General features: G+C 37.5%; 2 protein-coding genes across 2 annotated transcripts; one reads left to right on the forward strand and one right to left on the reverse strand.

Moving 5' to 3' along the window:
• Positions 1 to 5,742: 5,742 nt before the first annotated feature.
• LOC141619825 (uncharacterized) lies at positions 5,743 to 17,477 on the reverse strand. Its single transcript, XM_074436847.1, has 4 exons — positions 17,280 to 17,477; positions 17,066 to 17,186; positions 6,404 to 6,718; positions 5,743 to 6,233 (listed from the first exon to the last, which is right to left on the reverse strand). The coding sequence occupies exons 1-4, from the start codon at positions 17,475 to 17,477 to the stop codon at positions 5,743 to 5,745; spliced, it is 1,125 nt and encodes a 374-aa protein (XP_074292948.1).
• Positions 17,478 to 20,694: 3,217 nt separating this feature from the next.
• Positions 20,695 to 21,952, forward strand: LOC141619827 (uncharacterized). Its single transcript, XM_074436849.1, has 3 exons — positions 20,695 to 21,158; positions 21,323 to 21,650; positions 21,917 to 21,952. Exons 1-3 carry the CDS (start codon positions 20,695 to 20,697, stop codon positions 21,950 to 21,952), a joined length of 828 nt encoding a protein of 275 aa, XP_074292950.1.
• The last annotated feature ends 4,329 nt before the right edge of the window (positions 21,953 to 26,281 follow it).

A 26,281-nucleotide genomic window follows, 5' to 3' on the forward strand; every position in this document is an offset into this window, starting at 1 on the left:
GGTAGTGTGATGCGACATACTTGATGGTTCGTATACCTAGATCCTTGATAAAGTGAGTATATTTGATTGGTAGATTTTGTGTGTCAAGTGTGAGTTGCATTGGTTACTAAGGTTATAGAACTTGGCTTTGTTGTTTATGTTTGGGATGCTAGTGCTTCGTACTTGACCTAAGGTGGATGAAATTGAATGGTGGATTTGAGGATATAGAATTGACTAAGTAAGTCGAGTTTTTGACTGGCTTCCATAATCACTTTGGACATGAGAGTTTGAAAATGTGTATAACCATATGAGAAAAGCTAATGGTGGGATTATTAGTTGGTCTAAGTGAGTGATATTGATTACTACTTGAGGTAGGGTATGAGAGTGAGAGTAAGCTACATTGTTGGGAAGTCTTAACGCTTGTTTTAGTAACTAGAAAGGATAATGGTATGGTTGACACCAATTGTTAGCTTAGAACATAGTTTCAGTTTATGGTTTTAGGAACTTTGAGGTGGTAAAGCGTTGTTACAACTAAGACCTTGTTTCTTGGGAACTCGATGGTAAGTAAGTTCTAGGATATCTGATTTGAATGGATATACCTTGGGATATCGATGACCATAATGGATTTGTGTTGTGATTCGATATTAGTTGGCTCTTGAGAGTCCCTGAGTTGAAAGAAGACTTTGGGTTGGCGTGTTACTACCTTGTTTTGAAATGAGAACCTTGTGGAATATTTGAGGGACCTTTCCTGGGAATTTAGAGCTTAGTATTCGGATCTTTGATTGAGAATTTTACCATTTTGAGAAACCCGTGGTTGACACTAGTTGGATATGAGTATATCTTCGTTAGAACTTTGACCTTGATCTTGTGGGAGTCTTTTGTAGATGTTTGAGGTTTTGCAGTAGTGAGATCACACTTATAGTGGAGTACCTTATTTCATGAAATTGCTTAGGATGAAGTAACATGAGTGTTTTGAGGAAATCCTTGGGAGTGTTGTGATTATGAGTTTTGTTGTTAGGAAGTTTTTGGAACTGCTTAGGATGATGTTGTTATTTGAGGTTTGAGTACTTGGCGTTTCCTTGTCGTCTAATTTCCTTTCTTCTTTGACCATAAGCGTTGCCGTTCATACCTCTTTTCCTTGCTTCATCATACTCCTCTTTTAAGTTTGATGCTAGTAACCTATAAAGCTCTATCTTTGACATCCTTGTTGATTTGACTTCGAATCTTGCCCTACGAAATTCATCATAGCTCTTTTGTTGGTTAAGTTTGAACTCTCTTAGCGTACTTTGTTTTTATGCTATCTAAGTTACTTTCCTCTTTGTACAACTTCTAAACTTTCAAGCTACCAGTTTTGATTCGTTGTTAAAAGTTTGTTACTTTACAAACCTTACCTAAAAAAAAAAAATTGTAAATGAAAATTTGATTTAATTCCATATTTGTTCCTTGAGTATAGATTTCTTTATCATGATTTTAGTTGCTAAACCCGAGATTTCTTTAAATTTTATCCAATTTCTATTAACTTTGATCTATTTATAATTTCGTTGTCAAAGTTTAATATTATATTTTCAGAATTTGACTCTTTTTTGAAGTTCAACAGTGAATCTTTCAATTTCCATTTGGCTTTTACAAAAGAAAATTTGAGTGAATTACCTTTCTCTTTTGATTTTAACGTTGACTGGATGATAGAACTCGTTATTGGAGACGTTTGATAACTTGTTCTACGCTTGTCGGCGAATTGATTTTGTTTTAAATTTGTCTTTGACTTGGAAAGTTAGCGTTCTTGTGTGCACAACAAGAGCAATTTCATTCCATGAATGAGACTTATACTTTTGAAAACTCTTCGTTAATGTTTTTGAAAGTGTTTTAATTTTGATTTATACAAATGGTTTGCCTTCGACTTGGTTCTGTCGAAAAATTTTAGTTGAAACTTTTGAATGAATTTTAATTCTTACAAGTAACATTTTAAATGTTTTGGTTACCGATTCCAAAATTCCAGTTTTATATTATATAACCTTTCATTTCTACTTTCAAGTTTCGAGGACGAAACTTTTTAAAAGATGGGGTGATTGTAACACCCGCGAATTTCCACTTTTAACATTTAAAATTTATTAAACTGTTCGATTACTTTATTTCATATTTTTGAATTATTCAATTTAATTAATTTTTTGTCAAACACGATTTTTATAAGCGTGTTATATAAAAGCTCGTTTATATAAAAATACGCACGATTAAATTATATCTTTAAGGCATGATTTATATAATAATATATATGTATACGTATTTTTGGTCGGATAATAATAGTGACAGTAATAATAATAATTCCCGTCTTAGTTTCAGTCTAGTAAGACCGTCACATTTTACCTTGTGCCTGCTTTAATCCGGACCAACCAGGCTTCGACAACTTGCTCACCTACCCTCTTACACCCACCTTTAAATATCTCTTTTTATATATTATTATTATTATTATTATATATTATTATTATTATTATTATTATTATTATTAATTTTTGTTGTTGAGTGATGATGTGAACCCCACCCCCATTTCTTTCCTTCTTCCTTTTCTTGCGTTAAACAGCTCCAGCAACAACAACGAAACAACAAGCCGTCCTCCATTTTTATGCGAGATTCCAACCCAGATTTCCCCCTTATCTCTCAACCAAATTCCGTGATTTTTATACCATTAGCTCCCCCTCCTCATTCTCCTTCTTTACAAGTAAGAAAGACGCCATCTTACCCTCTGTTTCTGTTCGGTCGTCTTACATTGGGCTCGAATTTCCTGCCTTTTTCCTTCGTTCCTGCGTTTGGAGGTTAGTTGGGACAACTCAGAGTAGGTGTGGACCGGGGGCATGATGTTTTGAGGAGCAATGAGGTAACGGTGATAGGTTACTCGACAAAATGTCGATATTTCGCCCTTTTACTCGGTTTTATACTCTTATATGTCGTAAAGTTTAGCTCTTTATGCCTTTCTCATATGTGTGGTTATACATGTGGGTGGATCCTTAATCTGATATTTGATGGTTCCAATCAAAATTTAGTTTGTAATTCATAATTATTCTGGCTAAATCTTTATATGGGTCTGAAAAATTAATTGTTGGCAATGGAGTCTAATCTGCCCTCCATAGTTGCAACGACAACTGATAAAAATTCACGCCTAAATGGTTGATCACAAGGGATATGGTTGAAGTGAATGAATGGTGTATTCAAATTATTTACTTTGTTTGTTTGTTTACTCCGAAATTAAGCAATAGTGCATTGACAATGAGTTCTTTTTTTTATTTATGTATATAAAGTTTCGGGTATTGTTAGGACGAATTTAATGGTTGACATTCATGTTTTAGTCATGCCTTGTTTCCGTCTCAACCTTGCTTGCATTTCCGTCTTAATTTTGAGCCGAAGAGACTGTTTTGGGACCCTGTTTGTGAAGCCGTAAAGGGGGTGTTCGGACCCGGTTTGTGGACGAAATGTGTGGTCCTTTGGGACTGTTTTTGGAGTTTGCATTATACATGTTAATACCATCTTGTGTGTACTCGAAATTCTCGTGTTAAATGTCTAGCTATAAACCATGTTAACACGGTTCATGGGGCCTGCTTCACGGGTTGTTTGGCAACCGTGAATGGGTGTTGTGTGGATAAATGGTGGTTAATATGGGTGGTAAAATCATTATGTATGTCCGTCTCAAGTATGCTCAAGAACTCGTCTTGTGGTTCACATGTACTGTTATTTTGGGCTTGTTATGCTTTTTCAATTGGGCTTATTATATTTATTCAATTGGGCTCGTCTTGTTTATTTAGTTGGGCTTGTCTTGTTTATTTAGTTGGACTTGTCTTGTTTATTTAATTGGGCTTGTCTTGTTTTTTTAGTTGAGCCTGTTTACACCCTTTTGTTGTTGGACTAACTCATTGTCATGGTGAGTGTTTAAGAATGACCCACTTGTGTTGGTTACATTTTACCCCGTAATTTTACATAACGTAAATTATTTATTACCGCTTGTTACATTTTATTCCATTGGCATGTATATTTATGAAATGAAATGCTTATCGACATAATACAAGTATGAAAGATTTATTGTAAATAATTACTCAGAGCGAGTCGTATTCTTATGATAATGCCTTTATGCTATACCGTATTGCTTGACTTATCTTTACGCCTTACTTGTGCCGTTCTGCCAAGTATTGGTTTACGCCGCTCTCGTGCCGTTCTGCCGAGAGTTGGTTGATTTATGTTTACCCGCCCCTTTCGGACTGTTCTGCTGATTGTGGGTTAGCTCATACCATATTGTGGTGACAATGCCTTTATGCTATACATTTTGCTTGACTTGTCTTTACGCCTCTTTCAGACTGTTCTGCCGATTGTGGGTTTAGCTCATATTTTCCGCCACTTTCGGACTGTTCTGCTGATTGTGGGTTCTCGACTTCCGTTCTGTCGATCGAGTCTTGGATGCGGACTGTTCTGCCGCATGTCGCATCGGGGACCGTTTCGCCCCGAGAGAGTCTCGGCGATTTAGACTAGGACTGAGTCTTGGGAGTACCATTGTCGTCCTACCAGGGGAATTATATATTGATATATGAGTAGTAAAGGTCTTGCTTGGTTATAGATATTGGTATTTGTCTGTTGTTTGTCTTAGTCCTATTGGACACTAGGGGTGAGCTATAAGCCCTCTAGTTGCGATATGATCGTCGAGATTGATGTTCCCATCCGTTCTTATGGTGAGATGCAAGCCATAAGTATGAATGTGACATTAGTAGCCACGTCCCGTGCAATGTTTGCTAAGTGGTTTTCCAAGTAACGGCTACAATTTCTATTCTTTTAAATTGCTTTGGTTGATCCCTTACTTACTGCTTCACATGATTCGAATTCTAATCTCATATCTATGTTGTATTTCCTTAAAATGCGTGCTTTTGTATAAATTACCGTATTCTTGTCTTTCACATTATTTAATTGTCTCACATGATTAGTTGAATCTCTATCATGCTAATGTTGATCTATCTTGTTTCATCTCATTTAATTGCCATGTTTAAATATAACTTGATACTCACATCTTTTGTAAGTATCTTACATGACTTACCTATTTTAGTTCGTTGTTATGTTCATTTCGACATTTTGTGGCTGGGAGAACCTTGAGTTACTCCCCACTGACTGTGGCGTTCATGTTTACATGAATGACAGGTATTAGTGGTGCATTCATGGGGTGAAGACATGTGTGAGCTAGCGAGCACTTTGGCTTAGTAGTCGTTTGATTAAGATTGATTAGACTCACCCTTTATTGTATTGTTATTCGAGGGATATATTTTTCCTCACCTCAACTATCACGTTTGTATAATCTAAAATCTTTATTTCCGCACTCTTTATTTATGTTTTAGATTTTGGTGAACCCGCGCTTTAAATTTTAAAAGTTTCAAAAATTCCCTAAAATTCCGCATTTTATTAATTATATTTTTCGCGTTATCGCGGGGTATCACATAACATCATAGATGGGGCATCGCCTTTGCAAAACATAAGAACATCATCTGCACACATCAGATTAGTAAGCTTGATTTCTTTGCAGAGAGGATGAAACTTGAATCCCTTCTTCCCAGTAGCATATCTCATAGTCCTGGTTAGATAATCCATACATAGGGTAAAAATTAAAGGAGATAGAGGATTTCCTTGTCGCAAACCCCTTTTCCCTTGAAAATAGCCAAAATTTTCACCATTTAGGGATAAAGTGAATGTAGCAGAGGTAATGCATTGCATAATCATACTTCTAAAAGTATCTGGAAACTTTCAGGCAGCCATAAGATGATCCACAAAATCCCATTCCACTGTATCATATGCGTTTTGAAGGTCAATCTTAAACACGCACCTTGCAGATGCAGCAGGCCTCTTGTATAATCTAACCAGATCTTGACAAATAAGCACATTCTCTAGAATACTCCTCCCCTGAATACAAGCCCCCTGATTTTGGTCCACTATTGAAGGCAGAATTATCCCCAACCTTGTGCATAAAATTTTTGAAATTGCCTTGTATATCATATTACAGTAGGCTATGGGTCTGAATTGAAGAACATTTTGGGGACTCTCACATTTAGGAATCAGAGTAAGAGTAGTAGAATTTATCTGTTTAAGGAGCTTCCTGGAATAGAAAAAATCAGTGATTGCAGAAGTAACATCATCACTTATTTCACTCCATGCATCCTTGTAAAATCTTCTAGTGTACTCATCAGGTCCTGGGGACTTCATGTCAGGGATGCTGAAAATAGCTTCTTTCACTTCAGCTGCATTGACAGGTTTTAGTAAAGTGGGCTATGTGCTCATTGTTACATACCTCTCCACAATTAATGATGGATTTTCTAATTCTTGTGATAGAGCTACTAGTACCCAGCAGGGATTTATAGTATTCTAAAAAAAGCAGTTTGTTTTTGCTTAGAAGTGCTGCAAATCCTACCCTCCATATCCTCAATCATAATCACCTTGTTCTTAATTCTTCTTCTTTTAATGGCCCCATGAAAAAAGGCAGTATTGGCACCCCCCTCACTGATCCAACTTGCCTTAGCCTTTTGAGCCAAGAAACAGTCTCTAGCTATGGTCATCTCCTTGAGATCCTGGCATGCTTTGAAATCTTCCATAATTTTTTCAGGATTGTTAGGGTTCACCCCTAGTTCAGATTGCAATTTATGGACATACATTTGGAGGATGTTGGTATTATTCTCAATATCTGAGAATCTCTTATTGTTCAACTTCTTTAGACCAACCTTGAGAGCTTTAAGTTTTTGTTACCACCTGAAACATAAGAGTACTGTAACACCCCCATACTCCAAGTGCCTTATCAGGACCACTCAGGTATAAGGATGCCACCATCTCGGTTACCCGAGGCATGATATTCATAAGACAATAACGAAACAACTTTAAAAGAAAATAAAGTTTAAAGTGATTACATAGAATTTCCAAACTGATAAAAAGAAATACAAGATTCTCAGACGGTCTACTGCTAAAACTATCAAAGCTATAAAACATCGTCTGACAGAGCGGAAGACTTCTAACTGCCACGTGATGACTCATCCCGGCTATCCCATACGCGTCATATCATACCTGCTCAATAATCGCTCACCACCCCGAATGGATCACCACAGTTTTAAAACATTTAAACGGGGTCGGTACTAATCACACAATTCAATATATCAACAATAAGATAAAAGATGACTTAACCGTCACACACACACAATCACACCAATCCCAACAATCTCAATCACTAACTGTCCACTGGACCAGCCCTGCCAGTGGGGGACCGCAGCCGTTCCCACCTAAGCCCCGCTCATCATACGGAGCGATAACCCTGTCCATTAATGTGCACATCCCCTTCCGTGGCGGGTTCCACGAAGGGCGAAACTAGGGCGTGAAGCCACTCCCGCAAGTGACTCCACTCAGCCGAGAACGCATCCCGAGAACCATAGACAAACAACCACAATCACAATCACAGCCGTCACAATACAATTACTATATCAAACAATCAATCTCAACACATCAACAATCATCCCATTATGGGACTAATACTGAGTAGGAAATCCTACCTGGAAAGCACAACTATCAGACGGTCTCTACAGCTGTATCAAAAGGCTTCTTCTACAAAACCTCCTCCTATCATACAACATACAAATGCTACCAAATCACAAACTACTCAAAAACCCCCCAAATCCCTAGATTAGGGTTAAACCAACTTAAAGGAAAGACAATAAAAAGGGTACATAGATCTTACCCTCGACGCAAGGATCTCAACGGTATAACCAACTATGAAAACCGACCTTCCAAACTCCGGGATTTGCTAACAATGCAATTAAGATGATGAACGTACTTGCTTTCTCTCTTTGAAAGTAAATTAGGTTTTGCAAAAGTGTTTAGAATGATGACGGAAAAGGTTATATATCTTAATCGCATAATTAACAAAACCCGAGAAAAACTCCCCGTAAACCGGCTACTCGATCGAGTGCTTTAGGTACTCGATCGAGTACCCCCTTACTCGATCGAGTATCCTAGTTACTCGATTGAGTACCCAACAGGTCAGAAACTATTTTAAAACGCAACTCACCCTTACTCGACAGAGTAAGGCCTACTCGATAGAGTACCCAAAGACTCATAAATACAGAGTATTACAGTCTTCCCTCCTTAAAAAGAACTTCGTCCCCGAAGTTCAACCCATACTAAAAAACAAACATACTAACTCGATCAAGACACAACAACGTGACTAAGAACTCAAAACAAAACTTCAACCCAAACATGAACTCGTAACACCAACCCCACTAACTATTCCTACCTCCACAACATGGCTCACGATATCGTATCGACTCCATTATATCTCTCTCAACACTAACTCCATACACTACCAACTAGCTCCGTAATACATCATCTAGAGCCAATCCAATGTCAAAATACCTCTAACATCAAACGGAATGTTACATTCTACCACCCTTAAAAGGAACTTCGTCCTCGAAGTTTACTTACACTCATAAACATCATCATGCCACTATCAAAACTCTCGAACTCCTAAACATCACACTACTACAAGCACGGCCATGGCCTTTTAACAACATCAACCACAAAACAAATCCCTCTTTTACGCTATGCTAACACTCTACTTCCAATTATTTTACAACATGCACAACCATGAAACTCACTTTTATCGCATCCTACTCCTCTTAAGACAAATGTTACGTCCTCGTAACTCACTAATATTAAATCCTTAGTTAAATCATCTCATCATCCTCATCACAACCACATGTCAAAGATAACCGCCTATAACCTCATTTCTATAACCGTTCCTATTTCCAAGGCTTTCTTACTTAAACAGTTCTCATACTTCAATTCACTCTGCACTCCATCTAACTAATACCGCAAAACCCTTAGCATAACCAATACTCCAACTCTTCCACATTACCGCAACATGGCATACCTCTCTATATAGACTATATAAAACTTCTATCGCCAAAAGCATAACTCACGATCCACACGTGTTACGTACACTCACACAAGATCCTCAAGTTCTTTTCTTTCATCACTGCAAAACTCATACATGACTTAACAAGACACTAAATCCAAACACCCTTCCCTCACTGGCCCAACGAAAGATTAAAACCACTGCGACTTTCAGGATCATTACCTCACATGTTCTACGAATCACTTGCCATGACTATGTGAACCGATGTCTCATCTACAACAAGGTCAAATATTCTGTACAACCTCTTACAACTGTGCCCTATCAACAGAAAATCACTATACCATCACAACAACAAAACATACACAACTTTCTCCCATATCATACTCTACCCTCACACCCAAGTGAAATCGGTAAGAAACATCAACAAACAAAACAACAGTCTACATGTTCAACCAAAACTCACAAAGAACAACAGCAAACAAAACAACAATCTATGTATAACTGGTATGCACTTTCGAAAACTCGTATCATAATCATCCCGCCTACTCCACCACAACCGGTGACGGCATCACAACACCGTCACCAACAACCGCACCGCAGTGCGAAAATACCTGCATCACAACACGAAGTACCGTGCCCGGATCACCACCCGAGGCACCACAACTACACCGATAGACATCACAACTTACTCAAACCCATAAACACTGACTCAGCATAACTTCTCAGACAAGAAAAACTTACTCAAATCCACTTTATTAAATCACAACGCAACATATTATATGGATAAACAGATAAGCACCTCATGAACATCATCTCTACCATTTCACGGAATACGCATGTGTTATCAATACACATAAAATTATAACTAGCCATGCCAAATCAATCAAATTATTACCTTTTTAGCCTCATTCCATCAGATTGTCGTACCCTACATATATCACAAACATTCATATAACATCTTTATAACTATCACACCATACCGCTTCTCGTGAGGTCAGAACCTCACACAAACATTTATACACATCATAGACCCATAATCACATCCAACTAGTCAATCATGATCACGTAAGTTACCACTCGATAAAGGTTACCTGTCGCCCGAGCTTAACTCATATGCCCCTCATAACATATTTTCCCATTCGCATAACCATCACCTCATGCCATACCATTAATATTCAACCACTAGCGCTCGCCTCGTATAACCACATCTTATACTCCTTTACAACCATACATATCAATCCGGCCTTTGTAAAATCAACCTCTCTAGGACTGCTGTCTTTCTTATCTATCATCACCCTTAACCACTAGTGACAACACCACAATACCACCACTGCTCGTATATCAAACCCCTTACACTCGTATCAAAACAACATGGTTTTTCTCCTATCTTTGGTTAACATCCCCAAATAAAGAACATCAAACCCATCAACAAAATTACCTCAACATTATTCCCAATACTATCTTAATTGTATCGTCATCTAACTTTCCACCAAAAATCTCATATCGTGTAAATACTCCACCAACTCTTACTCCCTTAATTCCTCGAAACTCATTATTATTCATGTTGTCCTGAAGCTCCCATATAACCATTAACTAACATCCTCATGATAATATCACACATTTCGATGATTCCTTACCTTTATATCACATAACTCCGGTGAAAATTTTCCTTAGCTTACTTTTTACTCTTCTTTTCTCTTCACATTCAACAATACCATTTAATAGCTCAACTCCTTATTACTTCTATCTAATTCTTTAGTGCTCCGGTTACCTTCTCATTCCGCCAAAGCTCAAATCCCATTATTTCATGTCGATATCATCTCACTCTTTCTTACCATGGATCTTCTCTTATTATGCTATCGCTCACACTTGTCACTAACCTATCCATAAAATCAACGTTCACTATTTAAACAACTTCATTTCATGCCGTTAAATGCCCAAAGAAATCACACGTAGTTTCACCTCTTAATAAACCAAATCTCCCAAACTCACTCACTGTCTACAAATCCACCTCGCAACATGTCTCCATAAAGTTCACTATATACTACTCTTCTCAACCCCTTTAAAACGAACTTTCACTGTGTATATTCTTAACCCACACGACTCCTAACCATCTCCCTCCATAATTCTTTACACATCTCAAGTTGCCACTATCCAAACCTTCCTTTCAATCTTTTCATTCTCACGTTCCTTAGACCCACATCATCCCTTACCCACTTTCACTTACTTTTACATCACTCAATTTCGCGAATAAATCACTCACCACGTCTCACCAAAACTTGCACCATGCCTCAATCTGCTCATCAATATTCTTTTTCTTATTCCACTTCTCAGCACAACCACATATAGCTCATCTCCTCCCACCAAACTCATACTCACCATAAGGTGCCACTCACCACCCCATAAGATTGGGTAACTTAAGTATCAAGACCAACTTACATGTAAAACAATGCATAAAGAAGTAAAATAACAACTTTAAATTAAACATAATATGCAACGAATGTCAAAAGATAGGCATATGACCCAAAACAGGGGTCACTAGACCGAGTACCGGCCACTCGATCGAGTAAGGGACTTACTCGATCGAGTAGGTGAAGATCAGAAGGACGTAAAACAAATCACCAGGGCTTCTCGGTCGAGTAACTAAGGTACTCGATCGAGTGCCCCCTTACTCGATCGAGTATCCTAGTTACTCGATCGAGTACCCCAATTCTCAGCACTGTCCAGTTTTCGTAAAACAGTCATAACTCACTCATTACTTGGTTGTTTTGGGCGTGTGACCTATCGTTAGAATCGTAAAAGGACAAGCTATCACCTCCAATTAGAATCACATCAAAATCATTTATGCATCTCAAGTTATAACAGTTTAAAGACAACCTCTTTACAATCGAAAAAAAAAACACAACTACTTGATTTTACTTCCAAACAACTTAAACAGCAACCAAGCAAACAAAACCAGTCCAAAACTCATAAAACCAGTATTCATAATCATATGTTACTATTTTCAAAAATCAAGCAACAACATCCATCATGCACATATATTATTTAACTCATTAGTCATGTACTAACCGCATACTTTAAATTTTATAACTTTTCGTAACACAACATTCTCATACATTACAAATCCTATTTCCATGTTACTAATACAACAACATTACAAACACACTTCGTCACTTAAACATATTCATAATCACAAAATTCATATTCTCATGCAATTGCTACCCCATCTTTTCCAATCAATTCATCTATTTCCAACACATTACTCATTCTCATACACTTTTCTAACAATTCCAACCAACATTGTAAACCAACTATCATGCAACATGCTTTCAATCAACAACATACGAAATCACATTATCACCATCTTTTCTACACATTCCCCATTCTCCACATACATACATCCACTGATTCATGCCACACATCGCCATATAGGTACACAATTCACAGGATAAACACATAGCGATCCCGACTCATATCCCATGGCGACCGGTTCAAAATTGTAGGGCGAGTTCGCGACTTTAGGACGTCTCCCAAGTCTTTGCATTAGCTCCTACAACCTTTACCCCGGGTTCATTTTAATTGACTCCCTATATTCATTGGGTTCATTGGTTACATGTTTCAGGATCGTCTCTCTGATACCATTTGTAACACCCCCATACTCCAAGTGCCTTACTAGGACCACTCAGGTATAAGGATGCCACCATCTCGGTTACCCGAGGCATGATATTCATAAGACAATAACGAAACAACTTTAAAAGAAAATAAAGTTTAAAGTGATTACATAGCAATTCAAAGCGATAAAAAGAAATACAAGATTCTCGGACGGTCTCTTTGCTAAAACTATCAAAGCTATAAAACATCGTCGACACAAACGAAAGACTTCTAGCGCCACGTGATGACTCATCCCGGCTATCCCATACGCGTCATATCATACCGCTCAATAAACTTTGCTCACCACCCCGAATGGATCACCACAGTTTTTAAAACATTTAAACGGGGTCAGTACTAATCACACAACTCAATATATCAACAATAAGATAAACAGACAGCTTAACCGTCACACACACACACAATCACACCAATCTCAATCACTGAATGTCCACTGGACCAGCCCTGCCAGTGGGGGACCGCAGCCGTTCCCACCTAAGCCCCGCTCATCATACCGAGCGATAACCCTGTCCATTAATGTGCACATCCCCTTCCGTGGCGGGTTCCACGAAGGGCGAAACTAGGGCGTGAAGCCATTCCCGCAAGTGACTCCACTCAGCCGAGAACGCATCTCGAGAACCATAGACAAACAACCACAATCACAATCACAGCCGTCACAATATAATTACTATATCAAACAATCAATCTCAACACATCAACAGTCATCCCATTATGGGACTAATACTGAATAGGAAATCCTACCTGGAAAGCACAACTATCAATACACATAAAATTATAACTAGCCATGCCAAATCAATCAAATTATTACCTTTTTAGCCTCATTCCATCAGATTGTCGTACCCTACATATATCACAAACATTCATATAACATATTTATAACTATCACACCATACCGCTTCTCGTGAGGTCAGAACCTCACACAAACATTTATACACATCATAGACCCATAATCACATCCAACTAGTCAATCATGATCACGTAAGTTACCACTCGATAAAGGTTACCTGTCGCCCGAGCTTAACTCATATGCCCCTCATAACATATTTTCCCATTCGCATAACCATCACCTCATGCCATACCATTAATATTCAACCACTAGCGCTCGCCTCGTATAACCACATCTTATACTCCTTTACAACCATACATATCAATCCGGCCTTTGTAAAATCAACTCTCTAGGATGCTTTGTCTTTCTTATCTATCATCACCCTTAACCACTAGTGACAACACCACAATACCACCCTTTGCTCGTATATCAAACCCCTTACACTCGTATCAAAACAACATGGTTTTTCTCCTATCTTTGGTTAACATCCCCAAATAAAGAACATCAAACCCATCAACAAAATTACCTCAACATTATTCCCAATACTATCTTAATTGTATCGTCATCTAACTTTCCACCAAAAATCTCATATCGTGTAAATACTCCACCAACTCTTACTCCCTTAATTCCTCGAAACTCATTATTATTCATGTTGTCCTGAAGCTCCCATATAACCATTAACTAACATCCTCATGATAATATCACACATTTCGATGATTCCTTACCTTTATATCACATAACTCCGGTGAAAATTTTCCTTAGCTTACTTTTTACTCTTCTTTTCTCTTCACATTCAACAATACCATTTAATAGCTCAACTCCTTATTACTTCTATCTAATTCTTTAGTGCTCCGGTTACCTTCTCATTCCGCCAAAGCTCAAATCCCATTATTTCATGTCGATATCATCTCACTCTTTCTTACCATGGATCTTCTCTTATTATGCTATCGCTCACACTTGTCACTAACCTATCCATAAAATCAACGTTCACTGTTTAAACAACTTCATTTCATGCCGTTAAATGCCCAAAGAAATCACACGTAGTTTCACCTCTTAATAAACCAAATCTCCCAAACAGACAGCTTAACCGTCACACACACACAATCACACCAATCCCAACAATCTCAATCACTGAATGTCCACTGGACCAGCCCTGCCAGTGGGGGACCGCAGCCGTTCCCACCTAAGCCCCGCTCATCATACCGAGCGATAACCCTGTCCATTAATGTGCACATCCCCTTCCGTGGCGGGTTCCACGAAGGGCGAAACTAGGGCGTGAAGCCATTCCCGCAAGTGACTCCACTCAGCCGAGAACGCATCTCGAGAACCATAGACAAACAACCACAATCACAATCACAGCCGTCACAATATAATTACTATATCAAACAATCAATCTCAACACATCAACAGTCATCCCATTATGGGACTAATACTGAATAGGAAATCCTACCTGGAAAGCACAACTATCAATACACATAAAATTATAACTAGCCATGCCAAATCAATCAAATTATTACCTTTTTAGCCTCATTCCATCAGATTGTCGTACCCTACATATATCACAAACATTCATATAACATATTTATAACTATCACACCATACCGCTTCTCGTGAGGTCAGAACCTCACACAAACATTTATACACATCATAGACCCATAATCACATCCAACTAGTCAATCATGATCACGTAAGTTACCACTCGATAAAGGTTACCCGTCGCCCGAGCTTAACTCATATGCCCCTCATAACATATTTTCCCATTCGCATAACCATCACCTCATGCCATACCATTAATATTCAACCACTAGCGCCGCCTCGTATAACCACATCTTATACTCCTTTACAACCATACATATCAATCCGGCCTTTGTAAAATCAACCTCTCTAGATCTTTGTCTTTCTTATCTATCATCACCCTTAACCACTAGTGACAACACCACAATACCACCACTGCTCGTATATCAAACCCCTTACACTCGTATCAAAACAACATGGTTTTTCTCCTATCTTTGGTTAACATCCCCAAATAAAGAACATCAAACCCATCAACAAAATTACCTCAACATTATTCCCAATACTATCTTAATTGTATCGTCATCTAACTTTCCACCAAAAATCTCATATCGTGTAAATACTCCACCAACTCTTACTCCCTTAATTCCTCGAAACTCATTATTATTCATGTTGTCCTGAAGCTCCCATATAACCATTAACTAACATCCTCATGATAATATCACACATTTCGATGATTCCTTACCTTTATATCACATAACTCCGGTGAAAATTTTCCTTAGCTTACTTTTTACTCTTCTTTTCTCTTCACATTCAACAATACCATTTAATAGCTCAACTCCTTATTACTTCTATCTAATTCTTTAGTGCTCCGGTTACCTTCTCATTCCGCCAAAGCTCAAATCCCATTATTTCATGTCGATATCATCTCACTCTTTCTTACCATGGATCTTCTCTTATTATGCTATCGCTCACACTTGTCACTAACCTATCCATAAAATCAACGTTCACTGTTTAAACAACTTCATTTCATGCCGTTAAATGCCCAAAGAAATCACACGTAGTTTCACCTCTTAATAAACCAAATCTCCCAAACAGACAGCTTAACCGTCACACACACACAATCACACCAATCCCAACAATCTCAATCATCGAATGTCCTTTGGACCGCCCTGCCGCGATGGGGGACCGCATGGCCGTTCCCACCTAAGCCCCGCTCATCATACCGAGCGATAACCCCGTCCATTAATGTGCACATCCCCTTCCGTGGCGGGTTCCACGAAGGGCGAAACTAGGGCGTGAAGCCATTCCGCAAGTGACTCCACTCAACCGAGAACGCATCTCGAGAACCATAGACAAACAACCACAATCACAATCACAGTAGTCACAATATAATTACTATATCAAACAATCAATCTCAACACATCAACAATCATCCCATTATGGGACTAATGCGAATAGGAAATCCCCGGAAAGCACAACTATCGACGGTCTCTACTGGTGTATCAAAAGGCTTCTTCTACAAAACCTCCTCCTATCATACAACATACAAATGCTACCAAATCACAAACTACTCAAAAACCCCAAATCCCTAGATTAGGGTTTAACCAACTTAAAGGAAAGACAATAAAAACGGTACATAGATCTTACCCTCGACGCAAGGATCTCAACGGTATAACCAACGATGAAAACCGACCTTCCAAACTCCGGGATTTGCTAACAATGCGATTAAGATGATGAACGTACTTGCTTTCTCTCTTTGACAGTAAATTAGGTTTTGCAAAAGTGTTTAGAATGATGACGGAAAAGGTTATATATCTTAATCGCATAATTAACAAAACCCGAGAAAAACTCCCGTAAAAGCATTTACTCGATCGAGTGCCTAAGGTACTCGATCGAGTACCCCCTTACTCGATCGAGTATCCTAGTTACTCGATCGAGTACCCAACAGGTCAGAAACTATTTTAAAACGCAACTCACCCTTACTCGACAGAGTAAGGCCTACTCGATAGAGTACCCAAAGACTCATAAATACGGAGTATTACAAGTACCCTCAATTCAAACAACCCAAGTCTCTTTAACACAAGGGAGAAATAAGGCAGATATTCCCCACATATTAAAATACTTAAAGCTTATGGGGCCTTTGATATGATTGTTGCTACTAACAATACATGGAGTATGATCATAATTGCCTTCTGGTAAGAAATTAGCGAGCACATCAGGATAGTGATCAGTCCAATCTTGATCTATCATAAATCTATCAAGTCTACTATAGGTTCTATCCTCTGGCTTCTGTTTATTATTCCATGTGAAAAAAGATCATATTGCTTGTATATCCAGAACACCACACACCTCTACACAATCCTTAAAAGGATCAATTTCTACCTGACAAGAATTACCCCCACACCTCTCATTATGGTCTAGGACACAGTTAAAATCCCCTGCTACTGCCCAAAGACCTCTTATCCAAGCAGCAAAACTCTTTAATTTACTCCATAGAGGCACTCTCTTATGAATAGCATTGAAAGCATAAACAAATGTTAGATTAACACACTTCTTACTACTCAGGGACTCCACCTTCATATGGATATACTGTGCATTGTAATTGGTCGGTGTATGGATTTCGTTTACTTGTCGTTAGGAGTTACCTAGACCAAAACAATATTTATAACTTCACAAACTACTCTACTTTTAGCAAAGAGGTAAGTAAAGGTCGGATCCCAAGGGACGGGTATTGATGTAGGATTTTCGATTGCAAATCGTTGTGTCTAAGGGTGTCACAATTTGGGTTGAGGTAGGAGATCAACTAAACTAAATAACAATGTAAATAAAGTAATGAAAGCAAGTAAGATGATTACAATGAGATGCAAACAATTGATTAAAGGCACTAGGGTGTCATGGGTTCATAGGGGATTCATGGGATTTGATCATACGAACATGTTTCCTACTAGATGCAAGCAATTATTATTGTGATGGGATCGAGTTAGTGTATATATATTACAATCCCTAAGAAGGTTTGGGTCCCGGAGCTGAATCGATTAGATTGTACAACACCTACAAGTCGACTTAATCCTCCCTATCCAACTATATGCATGGTTTAATGAGACTCGAGTTGGTTTATGTCTTACAAGTCTCATTGAAAAGGTAATTGATGGGTAAAAAATGCAAGGATTCATAGGCTCGCATTTCATCAAACATAACATGTGCATGAGTTGAAATCACAATAAGCAAGCAAATTAATTATGAAAACATATTAGATTAAGCATGAATCAATCCCCATGTTGGTTTCCCCTAATTCCCCATTAACCCTAGTTATGGAAACTACTCACTCATTATCAAGTTTAACATGCTAACAAGGTTGTCAATCATACTAGCAAGGCAAAACATGATGAACAAATGAAGATGATTAACAATAATTAAAAAGGGATTAAGAGAGAATTATACCTATAAAGATGATTCCAAATAATAAAGCAAAGAATAATAGAAGTACTTGATGATTGATGGAAGGTTGTCAATCCTCCAAATAAACCCAAATAATCTTCAAATTACCCAAAATAAATGATGAACAATAGAGAAATTAAAGAATGATTAAGGAATGAGATTTGTATTAATGCTAAATTAAGAATTGATTACAAGATTAAGAGAGTATTAGGACTTGATTAAGATAAGATTAAGATCCTATTAAGATGACATGCTAATCTAGGTAGTACAATGGGGTATTTATACTAGAGATTAGGTACAAAGATTAGGGTTACTAAGGGCTTAAATGACTATTAAGACCCTTAAGAAAAGTTGAGGAAATGCTCCTCTTGAAGGAAATGAGCATATCCTATTGAATTTGATCAATTTTGCTCTATTTCGCCATGAAAATGCAAGGTTTGTACTCCTTTTCTACCAAGGGAACAAAACCTCAAAGAATATGCAAAACGGGAAACTAAAGATAGTAAATGACCCAATTATGCACTAAAAAGCATAGGAATGAGCTTAATTCGGGGACTAAGTATGCTCAAATATGAGTCACATCAGTAATCAAGAAAATGAATGTTGAATCTGGTAGGCTGCCACAGTACCCATATCCTACCTCCCTTATGAAATCTGGTATTGGTTGAAATGCACCAACCGTTATTAAAATTATGTACAACTTTATTGAGAGAATTATTTTTAATCTTAGTTTCCAACAAACCAAAGAGGCCTATGTCTTTATTCATCAAAAACCATTTTATTTCCTGTTGCTTTATCCCCATATTCATCCCTCTCACATTCCAAAACCCAATATTATCCATTGATTATTGGATCCCTATTCCCACTACCATTGTCCCTTGCTAATAGCCTTACTTGAGATTTGTCAGAGCTGGTTAGAGCATCCATAAAAGACTGTGCACCAAAATTCGATTTGCTATGTCCCTCTTGCCTGACACCTTGTCTATTTAGTTTAACCAATCTTCTTGCCGGGGTTCGTTCATCATCACTAGTTGGTGTCAAATGTGTGACAGGAGTAGTTACTGTTTTCTGTATGATATTTATATTCTCCCTAGCATTTGTATAACTAACATTGTTTTCTGTTTCTGATGTGCTCTCAGTGAGTCCAGGATTTGCAGTGGATTTCTTTTGGACAGGTCTCCATTCTTTCCTAGCCTTCTTAGCAGGTTTACTCTTTTGACTCTGAATCTTCCATCCGCACTGTTTATTTTCATGTCCAATACCATGACAATGAGTACATGTAACATGCCTTCATTCATACTATTAGTTTTTATGGTGTGTATGAAGAAGCATGTAGTTTTGAACCTAGGAAGTCTTCCAAAAAAAGGTCTGATTCTGTTGATGTGAAGTATAAATTTGTTGTTTGTAACCGTGAAGGTTTTAGAGATTGTAAGAGGAAGGCTATTGTTTTACATAGTGGAGAGGAGCAGGCAACTCCCAAGGCATTTGATATAAGAAACACTAAACTAAATTGGATTGGTTGTACTGCTATGATTGAGTTTCGCTATAATGGGGCTGGGTATGTTGTTTTCCAGTTTCGATGGTTAATCAAGGCCCAACAATGATATTTAGAAATGTTAAGGAATATGTAGATGGCTATGAGAATGTTGGAGCTCAACTCGTTGATTTTAAGAATTTTGGAAGGGATATCAAATGTTTCATAGGAGACCGGGATGGTCAACTGTTTATTAACCATTTCGAGGATAAACGTGATACCAATCAAGGTTTTTACTTTGCTTATGAGGTGGATTCTGGGAAATCATTGGTTCATGCATTTTGGTGTGATGCAGAGTCTCGTAGAAACTACTCTTTGTTTGGTGATTACATCACTTATGATGCAACTTACAATACGAATAAGTATTGTATGATTTATACTCTTTTTACTGGGGTAGACTACCACAAAAGGTCAGTTACTTTTGCTGCTGTATTGCTATTTCTTGAGGATGAAGACTCGTTCAAGTGGGTCTTTGAAAAGTTCCTACATGCTATGGGTCAGCGAGAGCCACACTGTATCATTACTGACCAATGTGCTGCAATAAAGTTGGGTTTGCGTGTTGTTTTCAAACATGTTAGGTGCAGATATTGCATGTGGCATATCATGCAAAAGCTCACTGATAAGGTTGGGCCTGCAATATCGAAAGAGAATGATTTTGTGAGCCGTTTGAATGCTATTGTTTGGGATGCTGAGTTAGAACCTCTGGAATTTGAAGAAAAGTGGTCTCAATTGGTTAATGAGCATAATCTTAAAGGTAATTCCTTGTTGTCAACCATGTTTAGAAAAAGGAGAAAATGGATCCCAGCTTAATTTCGTGATATTCCTATGGGTTGTCTATTAAGAACAACTCAACGATCTGAGAGTCAGAATAATTTTTTCAAGCGTTTTAAAAATGCACATGGTACACTTGTTGAATTCTGGATGCAGTTTCAATGCGCCATTGATGTACCGCGCCATACTCAAAAGCAACTTGATAGAGACGATGATTGTACTCTTCCACAATTATCTACTTCTCTTAAGTTGAAAGTTCATGCTTCCAAGCTTTATACACATTCTGCTTTCGCAGATTGTCAACTAGAAGCTACTGCTACTATTTGTTCCCTTAGTGTTGGTGGCTTCACACCACCTGCCAACGGTATAGAGGTAATTGGAATAGCTGATGCTAGAATGCAGAAGACCAATCAAGTCATCTATAATTCTACAACCAATGATGCTGAATGTTCTTACAAGTTGTTCAACAGAAGGGTATTATTTGCAGACACATTATCTGGGTTTACTCCGGGAAACAAGTAGACACTTTGCCTGATAAGTATATCCTTATGCGGTGGACCAAGAATGCACACAAGATCCCTCTTTATGGTTTACATGGTGAGTTAATGGACGACTTTGATGCCGCTGATTTAAGAAAGCTGGAGATGTGTAAGTTATGATCAGAGTTCTACGCAACTATCAGTGTGCTCAAGAATGTGCCTAACAATGAGATCACTGATCTTGCTGATACACTGAAGCAATTTAGGGTCAAACTCAATCCGCAATCAGAGTCAATGACCAAAGAGCAAGAGTTGGAGATGCTTCTTGGATGCAGTTCCTCAACTGAGGTGAGGATTCTACCATCTAGTCAGGCAAAGAACAAAGGTAGTGGGAAGAGAATGATCTCCAAAAAGCAACAATGCATAGCCAAAGCGGAGAAGCCTAAATGGCTTTGCTGTAATTGTAAACAAATGGCTCACCATGATAAGCGTAATTGTCCTAATGTTTTTGTACCCGATGCCGACAATAAGGTATGCTCACCATGACAAGTCTGTGTATGATTTCTATTTTATGAAACTTTATATATGGTCTAGGGTCACGAGTCCGAAACAATATCACACGTTATAAGAAATAATATCACATCTTATACTAAACAATATCACTATTTTCAAGATAACAAAATGTTATATTGTTTATTAGGGTCACGAGTCAGAAATAATATCACACGTTATTATAAATAATATCACTCCTTATATAAAACAATATTACTGTTTCACCTTATTTTTATATTTTTCAGGGGAGTTCAGATGAGGATGATGCTGATGATGGTTGATCGGTTGAAGGATTTTTCTGTTGATGGTGCTCATTAAATATAGCAGCAACAAATAGACGACATACTTTATTACTAGTATATTATATACACCATAAACTTCATTATTAGAATATAGATTATACGTTTTTTATATAGAATATATTTGGTATAATATTGGATCATTTTATTCGTCTCAATTATCTTATTTTTGTATTTTTTGTGATACTGAGAAACAATATCATACGTTATATTTAATAATTTCACATCTTACACTAAACAGTATCACTACTTCAGAAGTACTTTACATGCCTCTCGTTTTTTGTGTGTTGTCAAAATACATCACACCCAGTGTATAAAAATATCACAAACTGCGAAACAATATCACAAACATCAAAATAAAATATCGCAGTTCATAATAAACAATCTCACATTTTTTTAAAACATCATTATTGTTAATTATATTTATTATGCCTTTACAATTTTTGTAAAATAATATCAACCTGTGTACACAACAATATCACAACATTCTAAAAACAATATCAAAGTAAGATTTAAAAATCCATATCCAGTGTTTTTTGAGAATCAATACCATATAGAAGTATGATATTGTTGAGCAAATTATGTGATATTGTTTAACAAACCGTGTGATATTGTTTAGCAAACTGTGTGATATTATTTCACAGTGTTTAAAAATATCACAAACTGTGAAACAATATCACAAACATCAAAATAAAATATCGCAGTTCATAATAAACAATATCACATTTTGTTTAAACATCATTTTAAAATCCATATCCACTGTTTTTTTAGAATCAATACCACATAGAAGTATGATATTGTTTAGCAAACTGTGTGCTATTGTTTAGCAAACTGTGTGATATTGTTTTACTGCATATCTGTTTTTATTATTGGGAAGCAATATCACAACAATTATAGCACAATATCACACGACACTTGAAAGAATATCACAGTTTACCAAGAGTTATATCAGACCCAAAAGAGCCATCACTACTTGTTTACTATTATAAAAAGTTTACCATTAGATTCCTTGTCCTACAAACATTACATCCGGAATGTTTACCATTTGTTCCAGTTACAACTTTGTGCTAACAAATCCAGTAGTCCTAATTCCTTCCTCTACCTCTACCTCAGTTCTTAAGATTGTCAACGCTCTTTACTCTACCTCGTTTGTATGTTACTGTGGGCTCCTTTCAACCATCTTCACCATCTCTTATGGAATCAACTCCTCTGTAAAGCAAATACATAATAACAGTCAGTTATTATTTTTGGACACTTTTTATTTTTGTATAACCATAATTACAGTCAGTCCTAATTCCTTTCTACCTTTTTGCATAAAAAACTGTAAATGTTAGGTTTTGGTTTTTACCTTTTCCTAGGAGATTGCCGAAGAATTGGTAATTCTGTGTTAATAATCGGTATCTCAGTACAATCCTTCTTTGCGGTCGGTGGAACATCTTCTTTATTTGCCTCCTGGTGAACAACATCAACCTTCTCTTTTGTCGGAATTTCTACATTTGGTACTTCCTCCTTCTCAACAGTTTTCTCCTTCCCCTTTATCTTACCACCCTTCTCTTTTGCATTTTCGTTGTTCTTCCTCTTTTGCTTTAATGTCTTCCAAAGTTCCTCCTTTCCAGTTGAAAATTCTTTTACCTTTTCGATCAAAGGTGTCTTGTTCTCATTTATGTCAGCTAAAAGCAATGTTGCTGCCATTTCTAGCCAGTAGTAGCGCCTATACACTTTCTGGTTCAAGTCGGCTTCAAACATCTCTCCCTCATACTGAATCAGGTGCATCATTAAGAAGTTTCCAAACTCAGTATTGTTCATCTCTGTCTTTTGCCAAGGGAAGCTTATGTTGACAGTATCAAACGTTATTATATCATCCGCTCTTTCAACATTCTTCTTTGCTAGGTAGTCACTCATGTGCTCAGCCTACAATATTAAGCAAAACCATTTGTGATAATTTCACACACTCAAATCCATTATTTCAATGTTAATATACACCAATAATTTAAAGAAATATCAATTAATCATACCACCAAATCTGCAATTTTGTATATTTCTGTTTGCTCCCAGTCGGCGTACTCTGTGTTGTCCAGCACTTCCACTGTCGCGGTTTTAAAATTTATATAAACACAGAAATAATTTTCTTTCCATACCATTGGAATAAAAACCAAATCTGCTTCCAGGTTACAGGGAACTGTGTTTCTTCTTATGAATTCGTCCCATTCTCCGAACATCTTTTCTTTATTCAATTCCCTGTCTTCAGTTCCTTCGGTTTTTACTTCCTGTTGTGTATATATATGTTAAAAGTCCTATTTTGTTTTAAAGAGTTATTACATTTAATCAAACTAAATCGACAGCTTACCGTGTGTCGAATCCCAAAAAACATTAAACTTGTTTCACATTTTTCTGTGTGCTCAATGTGGTTCAGAATTAGCGACCAACATTCAATCACATTGCTAATGATGTGCACATTTGGAAGCAACGACAATATATCATCTCTGACAAGGTATTGATCATTACTGAAGCTGGCAACCACCTCACTGCTCCAAACATTAACACAAAACAAGTTAAAATAGTACAAATAATATCACACAACTCTAAAAATTGTATCACACCATTAAAGAAACAATATCACAAAAAATAGCAGTACTGATATATTCATTGATTTTAAAGAACCATACTCTAATGGGAAAATGTGGTCGTCCAATAGGGAGTAGTCAAGCACTTCTTTCCTCATGGTCAACATCTTTGCACACAGTGATTTGTTAGCCTTCATAAACCTTGAGACAACCTCTAACTTAGCTTCTGCCACACCACAGTTGTACGGGCTTCAAAGGGCAACTGATTTCCCCTCCTACCGCTTCCCACGACACTGGCAGAACTATCTTCTACCATAGCTAGAAAAATATATATTTTTGTTATTGAATACATAATGAGTATTTATAATGAAAATAAGTCAGTGTTAAAAAAAAAACCTTTTATTTTTGATACGGGAGTCTGAACATCCCTTTTCCCACGTTTTCCTCTCTTGTTTTTGTTTGTTGTTTTCTTTTTCGTCAGCAATTCAGGTAATAGTGTTCCTTTGATGGCATTAAGGTTTGTAACCTTCCTTAGGACCTCACTCCTACTTTTATTTAAATCACTCAAGACGAGCTTCGCTGCAACCTCCCCCCTATATAACTGTCTCTTCGTTTCATTGTTCAGTTCACTTTTAAAATCCCCACCCACAAAAAACATCATGTGAAACATCATGAATAATCCACAATCTAGGTTCAACTCTTTTGTTGGCCAATCAAAGGCCAAATTTGCCAACACGTAGTCCTGTACTTTTAGCCCACTTTCATTACCTTTAGTGTTGAGGTAATGCCCATAAATAGTCCTCTGTATATGTTTATAATAAATAACTACCAAATTTCAATCTTAGCTAACAAAAGCATTATTTCCTTAGTTCTTATTTTTAATATAGTACTTACAGTTAAATGAGCCAGGTATACATGCTCCTCGTCTTCGAAATTATCATAGTCTCGGTTGTCCAAGTAGAACATTTTCTCCCTCTTGAAGTCAATACAGACGCAAATATAGTGATCTTGATATACCAAAGGTATGAACACCTATAGAAATATTATAAAGAACATAACAAGTGTTATTACCAGAATATATAATACAATATCACAAGTAACGAGTAACAATTGATGTGACTCAAATTTGAGCACATTTAGTCCCCGAATTAACCTCGTTCCTATGCTTTATAGCTCATAATTTGGTCATTTACTATCTTTAGTTTTCCATTTTGCATATTCTTTGAGGTTTTGTCCCCTTGGTAGGAAAGGAGTGCTAACCTTGTATCTATGAGGCGGAATGGAGCTAAATTGATTGCACCTAATGACCAAGCAGAGAAGACAATACTAGAAGGCCTAAGTAGATAATAAAGTGAAATGGGAAATGATGACAGGATCCTTGCATCCCTAAAATGATCCTTGTGGATTGTTAAGGAGCCAAAAGACGAGTAGCTAACTGACCAGGGATCCGAGCGGATCAGACACGATCCGGGCGTCTCCCATCATCAATATCCGGGCATCTTTAGGTGAACACGAGCGGATTGCAGCCCATGGAGCCGAGTGTATTCCAGACGATCCGCTCGGATCGCAGGTCAGAGAGCCCGTGCCACAGCTCAAGACGCACGGATCGTGGCAGGACTAGCACATGGATATGCTCATTTCCTTCAAGAGGAGCATTTCCTCAACTTTTCTTAAGGGTCTTAATAGTCATTTAAGCCCTTAGTAACCCTAATCTTTGTACCTAATCTTTAGTATAAATACCCCATTG

This window comes from Silene latifolia, chromosome X (genome assembly GCF_048544455.1).
Source record: "Silene latifolia isolate original U9 population chromosome X, ASM4854445v1, whole genome shotgun sequence".
Lineage (NCBI taxonomy): Eukaryota > Viridiplantae > Streptophyta > Magnoliopsida > Caryophyllales > Caryophyllaceae > Silene > Silene latifolia.